The sequence below is a fragment of the Bidens hawaiensis genome, unplaced genomic scaffold (assembly GCF_021521415.1).
Source record: "Bidens hawaiensis isolate Kalapana, Puna unplaced genomic scaffold, B.hawaiensis_p1.1 tig00008125_1, whole genome shotgun sequence".
NCBI classification, from domain to species: Eukaryota; Viridiplantae; Streptophyta; class Magnoliopsida; order Asterales; family Asteraceae; genus Bidens; species Bidens hawaiensis.
This window is the reverse complement of record NW_027491578.1, coordinates 493545-506064: the sequence shown is the minus strand read 5'-3', so window position 1 is coordinate 506064 and position 12520 is coordinate 493545. Positions and strand designations below refer to the sequence as shown.

General features: G+C 42.1%; 1 protein-coding gene across 1 annotated transcript; it reads right to left on the bottom strand.

Moving 5' to 3' along the window:
- Positions 1 to 6958: 6958 nt before the first annotated feature.
- On the bottom strand, positions 6959 to 8905 carry LOC143637152 (allene oxide cyclase, chloroplastic-like). Its single transcript, XM_077104601.1, has 3 exons — positions 8652 to 8905; positions 8334 to 8455; positions 6959 to 7635 (listed from the first exon to the last, which is right to left on the bottom strand). Exons 1-3 carry the CDS (start codon positions 8869 to 8871, stop codon positions 7231 to 7233), a joined length of 747 nt encoding a protein of 248 aa, XP_076960716.1. The 5' UTR covers positions 8872 to 8905; the 3' UTR covers positions 6959 to 7230.
- Between the last annotated feature and the right edge of the window lie 3615 nt (positions 8906 to 12520).

Sequence of the window (12520 nt, the reverse complement as noted above, 5' to 3'; positions counted from 1 at the left end):
AAGTTTTGATGTTATTATTGGTATGGACTGGCTCTCGCAAAATCACGCCGAAGTAATCTGCGCCAAGAAATTGATTCGCATTCCTCGGGAAAATGGTCAAGATCTTCATATCTACGGCGAGAAACCATCTAACGGTCTTAAACTTATGTCATGCACTGAAGCCCGAAGACTTTTACGAAAGAAATGTGTCGCGTTCTTAGCTCATGTGGTCAAACCCGATGAAGGAAAGAAGAAACTTCATGAAATCCCCATCGTGCGTGACTTTCCTGAAGTCTTTCCCGAAGATCTTTCTGGTTTACCTCCCGCTCGGGAAGTCGAGTTTCGTGTTGATCTTGTCCCTGGTGCATCCCCCGTAGCCAAATCTCCTTATAGACTTGCACCCGCTGAAATGCAAGAATTAGCAAGTCAACTTCAAGAGTTGACCGATAAAGGATTCATTCGCCCTAGCTCTTCGCCGTAGGGTGCTCCGGTTTTGTTCGTTAAAAAGAAAGACGGTTCGTTTCGCATGTGTATCGATTACCGCGAGCTGAACAAGCTCACCATTAAGAACCGGTACCCCTTACCGCGTATTGACGACCTCTTTGACCAACTCCAAGGTGCCTCTTGTTTCTCCAAAATCGATCTCCGTTCTGGCTATCACCAGTTGCGTATCCGAGAAGAAGATATTCCCAAAACTGCCTTTCGAACCCGCTACGGTCATTTTGAATTCTTGGTCATGCCCTTCGGTTTAACCAACGCACCCGCTGTCTTCATGGATCTAATGAACCGGGTGTGTAGGCCTTTCTTGGACCAATTCGTGATCGTGTTTATCGATGACGTTCTGGTATATTCCAAAACCAAGGCCGAGCATGAACAACACCTTCTGTTGGTGCTGCAAAAGCTTCGAAGTCTAACAAGCAATGGCGCATGTGCATAGATTTCAAAGACTTGAACAAAGCATGCCCCAAAGATTGTTACCCGTTACCCGAAATTGATCTTAAGGTAGATTCGTTAGCACCGTTTCGCCTTAAATGCTTCCTTGATGCGTATAAAGGGTACCATCAAATCCACATGGCCGTTGACGATCAGGACAAAACCGCATTTCGGACGCCCGATGGCACATTTTTTTATCAAATGATGCCATTCGGACTTAAGAATGCCGGGTCCACATACCAACGCCTGATGTACAAAGAGTTTCATGCCCAAATTGGGAGGAACTTGGAAGTCTACATGGATGACCTGGTCATCAAAAGCCTTGACCCAGAAGCGATGTTGAAAGACATCGAAGAAACATTCAACACACTCAGAAGGATAAACATGAAGCTCAACCCAAGCAAGTGTTCCTTTGGGATGGAAGAAGGGAAGTTCTTAGGAGTCATTGTTACAAAAGATGGCTTCAGAGCGAACCCTGAAAAGGTCGAAGCCATTATCAAGATGGAATCACCTACTACCATCAAGCAAGCTCAGACACTGAATGGACGCCTAGTTGCACTTAACCGCTTCTTGGCAAATCATGCGGATAGGTCGTTCCCATTCGTGTCGACGCTGAGAAACTGTTTAAAGAAAACGCACTTCCACTGGACACCAGAAGCGGAAGCAGCTTTTCAGGAAATTCGGTCACGCTTGATCGAACTCCCAACGCTCACAGTGTAACACCCCGACCAAGGGCGGATTATACATCGGGGCGCCACATATTGTTTCATTACTCGTGACACTATTGGGTGTCAATATTTAATAAATACATTCATTCGCGCACGCGCAAGTAGACATAAGATAACATAGATCATCATAAATCAATATATTATAAATCATAATATTCGAACAGCAAAAACTTGTCTTGATACATTTTAATCTAGGTCCAAAATAAAGAAAACTTCCTACGTGTCCACAAGCTCCAAAACAGCTACTGCAAACCTGAACATGTGTTAAAATAAACGTCAAACACTTGCGTGTTGGTGAGAAATCAAGTTTAATACAATACATAGATAACCATAAATCTGCGCGCAACACGTGTATGTCTGGTGTTTAACAAGGGTGTAATCAGATTGTGATCAAGCCTAAATAGATCATAGCTCATAGTTCAATCCGTGCTCCCAAATGAGCACAAAAACAAGAAAACATCTGTGCAAGTGTAAACAAAGAAAACCGTAAACGATAGGTCTCCCGTGTTCATCTAATGGATCCATGAAAACTTCGGAATAGGCCGAACAAAGCGGTTAATGATACACACATACAAATAAACAGCCAAGTAAACGTCCTCAACACATGGGATACTGCGCGACTAAAGTTCATAAACCAGTTTAAGACTCAAGTTTGTACGAACACATGAACATCCCAAAACATTAAAAAATAAAAAGGGATTAGGTACGAGATTACTCACTTGATAAACGATGCGGTGTAAGATAAAGCAAGAACCAACTTTAAACAAGCACAAGTTAACCTATCAACAAGATTATTGTTTTAATGATTTGTTTTAAGTCTTGATTACAAGTTAGCATAATTAATAAGTAAGTTATTATATATAATATATATTACCGGAAAAGCAGGGCAGAACAGGGAGGAAGACGGAGGCAGAGAGGAGGACGGCAGAGAGAGCAAGGAGCAAGAGAGAATAGGAGAGTTTAAGTGCTTTGTGTGTGTAGTGTTAGGAAAAATAACATTATTATTTATAGAGAAACCCTAGGGAACACAATCCCTAGAAAAAGGGGAAAAGATCTCAAAAAGCAAAAGATTCCAAAAGCAAAAGATATCAAAAGATATGGCAGCTGCAGGGGGCAAGATAAAGCTGACAGGGAACAGTAAACAGGCATGGGCGGGTCAGATAAAGGTACTGGTCAGGCATGGAAAAAGCATATCTCAAAAGATAATGTCAGTCACTTTTTCTGCCAACCAATGGGGTTGGTGCGCATGCTGCGCCGAAAGTAACTTTTCAGACATAAGATAGGTCAGGTCAACAACACAGGAGATAAGACATCACAAAAGCAAACGGCTAGATTAAACAGAAGAAAACTCAAAGGGTTTAGCGCGAGAAGGCTTGAGCGCACGCGCGAGGGCGAAGGCAGACAGAACGATCCTTAGCGCGCCGCGGGAAGGACTATTATCCTTAGCGCGCCGCGGGAAGAACTACCATTCTTAGCGCGCTGCGAGAAGAACTACAATTCTTAGCGCGTCGCGGGAAGAACTACCATTCTTAGCGCGCTGCGAGAAGAACTACAATTCTTAGCGCGTCGCGGGAAGAACTACCGTTCTTAGCGCGCTGCGAGAAGAACTACAATTCTTAGCGCGTCGCGGTAAGGACTACCGTTCTTAGCGCGCTGCGAGAAGAACTACAATTCTTAGCGCGCTGCGAGAACAGTTCGCCTCGCGTATCGCAGGAACAACTGGTCTTCACGCAGGCTTCCTTGTAAGGAGTCTGGCGCGTGGAGCTGCGCAGACAACCTTAGGCGGGAAGAACCAAAGGACAAGCAAAGAGTTAAGAAAAAAAGGGGGGGTTCAAGACTTAAGGGCGGGACGGCGACAAGAGAGAAAAGAAGGCGGGACGGCAACAAGAGGGAAAAGAAGGCGGGACGGCAACAAGAGGGAAAAGAAGGCGGAAAGAAAATATATTATTATTATTAAAAGTAAAATATAAGTATAAATAAATATTAAATCATAAAAGAAAGAGATCGGGTCAGAGAAACGGGTACCTGGGTCGGGTCGGATCGGGGCAGATGTCACACACAGCACCAGAAGCGGGAGAGGAATTAATCCTATACCTCTTCGCCACAGATAGAGCAACCGGGGCCGTCCTGCTAGTCGAGCGAAAAGGCATCCAGATGCCAATCTACTATGTTAGCCGTCTCCTAACAGACGTCGAAACCCGGTATTCTACCCTGGAAAAATTAGTCTTAGCACTTGTACAGGCTTCACGCAGGCTAAGACGATATTTCCAAGGTCACCCAATCACCATTCTCACCAACTTCAAACTTGCAAACGTTTTAGGCGAACCCGAACTGTCGGGACGCCTAGCCAAATGGGCAATAGAATTGGGAGAATACGCGATAAAATACAAGCCAAGGCCAGCCATAAAAGGCCAGGTCTTGGCCGACTTTATTGCCGAAGTCCCCGCCTCGCTGGAGAAAGAGTGCCAGGACGAGGCTCAACCCTCTCCAGCACAGGACATCGATGATGTCTGGCGACTTTACACTGATGGAGCAGCCAACAACGAGGGCTCAGGCTCAGGGTTAAAACTAACCAACCCAGCAGGCCAAGAATACACTTACGCTATTCGACTAGATTTTCCAAGTACGAATAACGAGGCTGAGTATGAAGCATTCTTGGCCGGGTTAAGGATTGCGCGTAAGATGGGAGTAAAGAACTTGGAAGCCCATGTGGATTCCATGTTAGTAGCCAATCAGATAAATGGGACGTACACGGCTGTGAACGACACAATGGCCTTGTACCTCGCTCAAGCAAAAACCCTCATGCGCGATTTTAACGATTGTAAGGTCATACACGTCAAGCGTAGCGAAAACAAATCTGCGGATGCGTTAAGCAAGCTTGCGTCATTGGCTTTCACCCACTTGGGAAAGGACATCCGCATTGAACTCCTTGGAGCACCATCAGTCCCACACAAAGAAGTTTGTGTCATCCAAACCGGCACGGAAACGTGGATGACACCAATAATAAATTACCTTGCAGCGGGTATACTACCAGAGTCGAAAACACAGGCAAGAAAACTCCGCTGTAAAGCACTGAACTATCAACTCATCGATGACATCCTTTACAGACGTAACTTTCTTGGCCCACTCCTCAGATGTGTTGACGACCAAGATGCCGACTACCTCCTAAGGGAAGTACACGAAGGCATCTGTGGGATACACGCAGGTCCACGCGCAGTTGTAGCTAAGCTAAACAACGCGGGATACTTTTGGCCGGGGATGCATACAGATGCACTGGCATACATCAGAAAGTGTAGGTCTTGCCAACTCTACGCACCCAACACGCATCGCCCGAAAAATGAACTTGTTCCAGTCACCTCTTCATAGCCATTTCAGAAGTGGGCCATCGATGTGACATGCCCATTTCCCACAGCAGCAGGGAACGTTCAGTTTCTAGTGGTCGCCATCGATTACTTCACCAAGTGGATAGAAGCAAAACCCTTGGCCCAAACGACCGCAAAACACATCAAAAAATTTATTTGGGAATTTATTATTTGTCGTTTCGGGCTTCCACCGAATTTGGTGAGCGATAACGGCACCAACTTTGCTGACAAGAAGCTACAACAGTGGCTGAAAGAACTTCAAATCACCCACACCTTTACCTCAGTGGCGCACTCGCAGGGTAATGGTGAGGTGGATTTGGGTTTGGGAATCAGTAGGGTTTGGGGATTTAGACGTGTAAAATAAGGAGTTGGAGGCTGAGGCACCTGCTAATAATAAAGTGGGGGGTTTGTAATTGTAATTTGTGGAGCAGAGGAATTTCATACCTCTTCGCATCAACACATATTTCTGCTGCGGCTGCATCATTTGCGATTCTCAATTCAATTGGAAGGGTTTGAGTGGGCATGTTAATTAATCAGGTTTTCTTAGGAGGGTGTTTGGGATGCGACGTTACCTATTAGCATACATGATCCCAAACGTCCCTTTATGAAGGTAAAGCCACTTTTTAAAAAAAAAATAATTACAATTTCTTTTAGTAAAGTATATTGTTTCCGTCCATTTCCATGTGGTGGAAAGACGATATTGCTCCTTCCTTACCCCTCAGTATATTGTTTGCACGTAACACACGTACCGACTTTTGGTTAAACATTTCTCTACCCATTTTTTCAACTTTTTTTCTTCTTTTAATTTGATTTATTTTGACCTGTTAAACATTTTACTTAAGCGCATAAAAACTCTAATGAGTTGAATTTGGCAGGACCGTCACAAGAGCGACATCAAGAAACGTAGGAAATAAAAGAAAATCCTATTAGAAATATACGTCGGCTACCGTACCATACGATATATCGTGAGATAATTGATAAACAATAAACATGTATCGCGTTTTTAATTGTCAGCGTCGCCGCATTACACGGGTTTTCTACCGGTGATTTTTTAAGCGTATGCAACACTTGCAACGGTGTCTTTCCAAAGGATCATAACACTTGCCAACTCTCATTACCAAATTCAAATCCCACGTACAGTAGTTCTGTCCATATTTCGGAGCAAGCATGTGAGCTGGGATTCGAATCGAAATCCCCCCCCCCCCCCCCCCCCCCAAAAAAAAAACACTAAAGTGGTGATGGCATGGAGCATAAAGTCCTATATTAAAAGAAATCTAATTCACGAAATAGTCCCAAAATCTTCAATTTGTTACTAACAAGTAACAAATAAAGGTGATTTTACTAAAATACTCAAATTTTTAACTAATGAAATAGTGTCATGTCGATTTTACCCAAAATGAACGTGACACTCATAACTTGAACCCATAGTATCTAAATCGCACTCACCAACGTGATTATTTGGCTTCAACATCGGGTTAGCAATGTCAATCTTCGTACCCGGGTTAGCAATGTCAATCTTCGTACCCGGTGTACCCGAACAACCAAAAGCACTTGATGTTTCATGAAGGTGATGTGGCGTCATATTACGCACAACGCCCCCATCAGAGGTTATCTACTACACACGGTCCAATGAGCTTTAGCTCAATTGGTGTTGGAGAAGTAAATATTTGGGTTGAAGACTACAAAATCTTAATCTCGAATTCGATCGTAACTGGGTTTTCCCCTGAATAGGAAATGGTGGGCTTGAGGCTACGCAACATTGTTTGCAATCACGGATATACGTGATCTCATTTTTCCATTAAGTTGTCCTATACAACCGAACTTTATTCATAGGCCGTTTAAAAAAATTATCACAGTTTGTTAGAAAGAAAAACAAGTACTACATAAACCGACATAGATAAACTTCCCTATAATAGTAAGTTGCTCCTTTTAGAAAAAGGCTCCCATAAATTAATGTGACAATCCAACAAATACTTCCATTATTCATAGCACGTTCAAAAATGAGCCTCAAGAGTCACTTTTTTATTTCACACATTTACTGATTTACCCCTAAATGTACAAACAACAAAGCATAGAGTACAACTCACAATCACTATCTTCATTCTTCACCCCACTAAAATAACTCTAGCTAAAACAATTTAAAGCAGCAATGATAGTATACTAGTATGGTACCATCCATCAATGCAAATCACCATCACCATCACCATCACCACTTTAAATTTATTTAGTTAATTACTGTAATTAGGCGAAGTGGCCCCAGCCTCACACGCCTTCGCCGCCGGCGACGCCTCCACCGCCGGCGACGGCGTAACGGGTGTCACCAACAGCTCCGACGGCAGGTCAGCAGACAACCCTTGTAAGTAAAAGGTGTAGAACAGCTTGAACGGAAACACCAGCTGCTGAAGCTTCACTTGACCGTACGCTCCGGCGAACACTCCGGTGCCGCCGGTGACGGAGAGGTAAGTGTCCTCTGTTGTCACGTATGCGCCTTGCACTGCGATCTGCCCGTAATCTCCCAAGTGGAAGCTGTAAATGGCTTCGTATCGGTCGCTTTTTGTCTCCGGCATGTTCTTGATTAGAATGCATATTCCGGCGGTGATTCCTAGTCGAGTTTGAAGGTCCGCGCTGTACACCTGCATCGGATTTAATAAAACTTTTAGGTCTTTGTTCTCGTCTTTTGAACGAACTAAAAATTATATCGAAAATATAATACAGACGGACAACATACTGCGGTGCTAAACTTTTTGAATATGAAAAAAGTTTTTTCAAAGTTACATTTATAGGAGTAACTTATAACATCATTCTTATTAACCAATAATATTAACCTGTTAGACTTAACTAATCAGCTTAAGACGACTAGACGTAACGAAACCAAAAGGAACTGATGTAAATGCAGCAAATATTAAAAGAAAAGAAATTGCTTTGTTGGTGAACAGAATAACGTAAATGTAGTAAAAATTAAAAGAAAAGAAATTGCTTTGTTGGTGAACAGAATAGAATGCAAACAGGTAACAGGATGCGCCGATAACAATTTTTTAACAGATAAAGTAAGTTTTTGAAAACTACATTAATAAATATTGGGGTTGTAACATTATTATTGGTGACCGTTAGACTTAACTAAGTAGCTTTATAGGCTTAGACATAATGAAACCAAAGGCAATTAATGTGATTGTCACATAAAATTAAAAAAAAAACTTTTCTTGGATAAAAAATGGGTAGCAGTTTATTTTTGTTAGTTGGCGTGATCGGGGTATTTTTTTATGGCCCAGTTTTTTTTTTTTTTTTTTTGCTAGTTTTGCCTTATGAAATTAAGTTGCCTTTTAGAAATTACCTTGTTGGTAAATGGAACAAGATCACCGAGCGAATTCACCGGCTTTTGACCCAATCGAAGATACGCCGGGCTTCCACGGTCTCTTTCATTGATCTCATACACGCAGAGTTCATGAACTTTCGCTACAGATCACACAAAACATCAAATTAATTAAAAATCCTAAAATAATTTTTGTTAAATAATTAAGGTAAAGACGAAAATGTAAAACAGTAACAGAATGTAATTCAATACAGGGTTACAATATATAAAAATAAACCGGTCAGTGAACTCGATATTAAAATCCTAAATACTATACTTTCGAATAGAAACTCCACTTACTGGGTCTGGAAGATTCTGAGGGGCTGCTTTGACTCTTGACACTAAACGCTTTCCGGCTACCGGAAACATTGACTTTGGCGGTCAATTTGTGAGAGAAAACCGGGTTAACGGAGCTTCTGAACGACAGAATATTAGGAGATGATCCAGTGGTGGTGCGTGATAGCTTCAAAGATGAAGGGATTGATTGGAGAGAAGCTGAAGCAGAAGCAGGCGCAGCCATTGAAGCAAAGAATATTATTAGTGTTTATGATGAAACTGGTGAATTGTGATTTGGAAAGTTGATGGTGGCATTGGATATTTGTGGGCATGTATATATATAGAGAGGTGTATGTAATTAAAAAGGAGAATTGAGTGTGGTGGAGAGTAGGTGGACGGTGGGGCCGGAAAATGGCCGGAGATTTTAAAAGCGGGGTTTTCTTTGCTTATTTTAACGTTTTTTGATTTATTGTAAAGACGAAAATTTGACGCACGTGAAAATTGAATACACGCTACGACCGGCCAGGTTACATTTGACCAACGTTTAGTTAACATGCTAGTATTGTACTTGTAACATAATCTTTGTTAAAATAAGTTGTCTAGTTTTATCGGTAAACTATAAAAATTGTCCTTTATGTTTACACCAAATTTCAGTGGTTATCCTTAATCTTTAAAATTAACACTACTTATACTTTATGTTTCCAAATATTACACTATTTGTCCTTTGACCATAACCCAGTTAGTATTTCTCGTTAATTCCGGTTACATGATTTACACATGAGAGCAAATAGGCCAATCAACATATTTACTTAACAAAATTAATAACTAAACTAACACGCATATAAATATAAAACAAATAAAGTATCTCTCTCCCTCCTATATCTTCTGCCACAAACCTACCACCACAACACCATCATCACCACCGTACCGCCAGCACCATCGACACTCACCATCACCGTTAACATCAACCCTCACTACTGGTGTCACCATCAACACTTGTTACCTCACTCCGGTGAGTAATCGGCGAGATATACGCGAAATTAAGCGGACTTAAACCGGCGGCGGTGCTATTAGATCTGCCACACTCCTCGAAATTGAGTTGTAATGTTATGGCCTCCACCACCACACGATGACACCGCCGTCGGCCAGATCTGTGGAGGTGGTGGTGGTTGGTGACCCAATTTTTTCTTCTCTCGGTGAGTGGCGGTGGTATGGTGGTCGTTGTTGTGGGTGTGGTGGTAGAGAAAGAAAGGTTGGACTTAGTGGTGATAATGGGGATCGTTTTGTTGGTCGGATTTGGTGGTGATAGACGTGGCGGCGTTGATAGGAGGTGATGGTTGTGATCACACAGTGGGTTGCCGGAGGTTGAATGGTGGCCAGTGGTGGTGTGGTGATGGGTGGTGATGGTAGGGTTTGGTGTTGGTGAAAGATTTGGAGAAGGTGATCTTATATATCTATACTATATATAATGTATGAGTGGTGCCCTGCTTGTGGTGCGCACATATGATGTATATATGTGTGAACCCTCGGGTGGACAAAAGTGAAATTGCACTAATTTTGACGTTATTTTACTAATCTCGTGAAAATAACGTTAAAAGTGACGGACGGTTAATCAGGCATCATGTAGTGGCGTTGATAGCCGAAAGACAAAGGTACATGCACCGATCAGCCGGTGTCCCGATGATTGAGTGCTATGTGCCTTATCTCCAAGGCTTGATGCAAAACTACTATCGAGCCGGGGGTCTCACCGAAAGCAGCCTCTCTATCCTTATAGGGTAGAGGTAAGGCTGTCTACATCTTACCCTCCTCAGACCCTACCATAGCTTTGCTATTGGTGGGATATACTGAGTACGATGATGATGATGATATAATGTATGAGTGATGGGCAAATTAAGACACTTAAGTTTTAAGTAATTTACAACTTAATTAACAAATTGTACAACTTACATAGCATATTGAAGAGGGGCAAAATAGTCCATTAGAAAATATGATGCACGTTAAACTAGGGCTGGCATATCGTGTATACCCGTACACGATAAGACACGAACATGTAAGGCCCCGTCACCGGTAACCCTACTTTCGTGTTGGATTTACTCATAAACGCAGTTCTAAATATCAGAGTTAATTAAAACATTCGCGGAATTTAAAAACTTTCATAAAACATTTCATAACAAAACACGTCTTGTCTTAAAACATCATTTTGTCTTTCAAAATAAACGAAACATTAAACTTAAACGTCTTGAGTCTTTCGATGCCAGCCTCTTATTCAGTGCCACGTGTCTCCTCAAGCGAGCTGCCTCATCCTACTCACCTGCGTGCATACTAAAAGTCAGCTACGCTGAGTGAGTTCTAGTTAATCACATAATCATACAATACATTATTACATTTCATAATTAACCTCTTAACTTTCTTTCATACACACCTAAGTGCATATACTTTGATTCTTACCTTCGTACTTTCTTTACATACATAATCATACGTTTTAAAGAGCCTTTCGCCCTATAACCTCACAGATATTATAAGGGTCTGGTCCCTAACATCACAGATATTATAAGGGTCTGGTCCCTAACATCACAGATATTATAAGGGTCTGGTCCCTAGCATCACAGATATTATAAGGGTCTGGTCCCTAACATCACAGATATTATAAGGGTCTGGTCCCTAGTTCTCGAATATTAGTAGGGTTCGATTCCCTCTTCGTTACCATACAACCATACATCATACCTCGAGTATTATTAGGGCTCTGTACCCTTTTCGTAACCATACAACCATACAACCGTCTTTTTCTTCTTTTATTAACTTTATTACGTTCATACACATAAGCATACATATCATACTTACCTTATACATAGCGTTACAACCTGACAGTACGTGCAATATCCGAAGATCGTTCACGTACCATCAAGCAATCATTCATACATATCACATATATCACATATGGCATACACTTATCACTTAGGATAAATGTGTTAACAACACATCGAGTATGCACACAGCCCCGAAAACATAACAAGGAATGGGGCTAGAAACTCACCTGAACACGGTTACGTTCACCGTTAATCGTAATCCCTTTCTTCAGTTGTGCACGGCTGACTGTATAACAAGTATACGTATCAATTAACTATCACTACTAATATTATATTTCTATCTTTATATGACCCACAACGAACGGGGGTCCGGGGGCAGCGCCCCTGGCAGCGGGGTCTAGGGGCGGGAGCCCCTAGCAGGGTCCAAGGGGCAGAGCCCCTGGCCGAAAAATTTTATTTCCATTAACTGTCTTAACACATTTTTCATTAGGTTTTTAATTTATTTCCTAATCGAACTTGACTTTAAGTGAAGTTAAACCTTAGGCGAACTTAGCTTTAAGCGAAGTTAAACCTTAAGCGAACTTAGCTTTAGGCGAAGTTATTAGTTAGGCGAACTTGGCCGTAAGCGAAGTTATCAATTAGGCGAACTTGGCCTCAGGCGAAGTTACCAGTTAGGCGAACTTGGCCGTAAGCGAAGTTATCAATTAGGCGAACTTGGCCTCAGGCGAAGTTACCAGTTAGGCGAACTTTGCTGTAAGCGAAGTTATCAATTAGGCGAACTTGGCCTCAAGCGAAGTTATCGCTTTGAAGGCGAAGTTATCGCTTTGAAGGCGAAGTTATCACTTTGAAGGCGAAGTTGCCCAGTTCAGCCGCTGTTTGGTTTCTATCAAGCATTTTTGGCGATTTTAACACCCTTGTTATGGTTCGACATCACCCACTACGCTCCCCAACCGTTTTCGGTCGTATAAACACTATAAAGCTTGGATCTTTAAACTTCAAAGATCAAGAATCATACTTTTTTGTGCTTGTTTGGATCTCGTTTAACTTGTTTAATCACAACTAATCGCTCACTCTCTCTCGGATCTC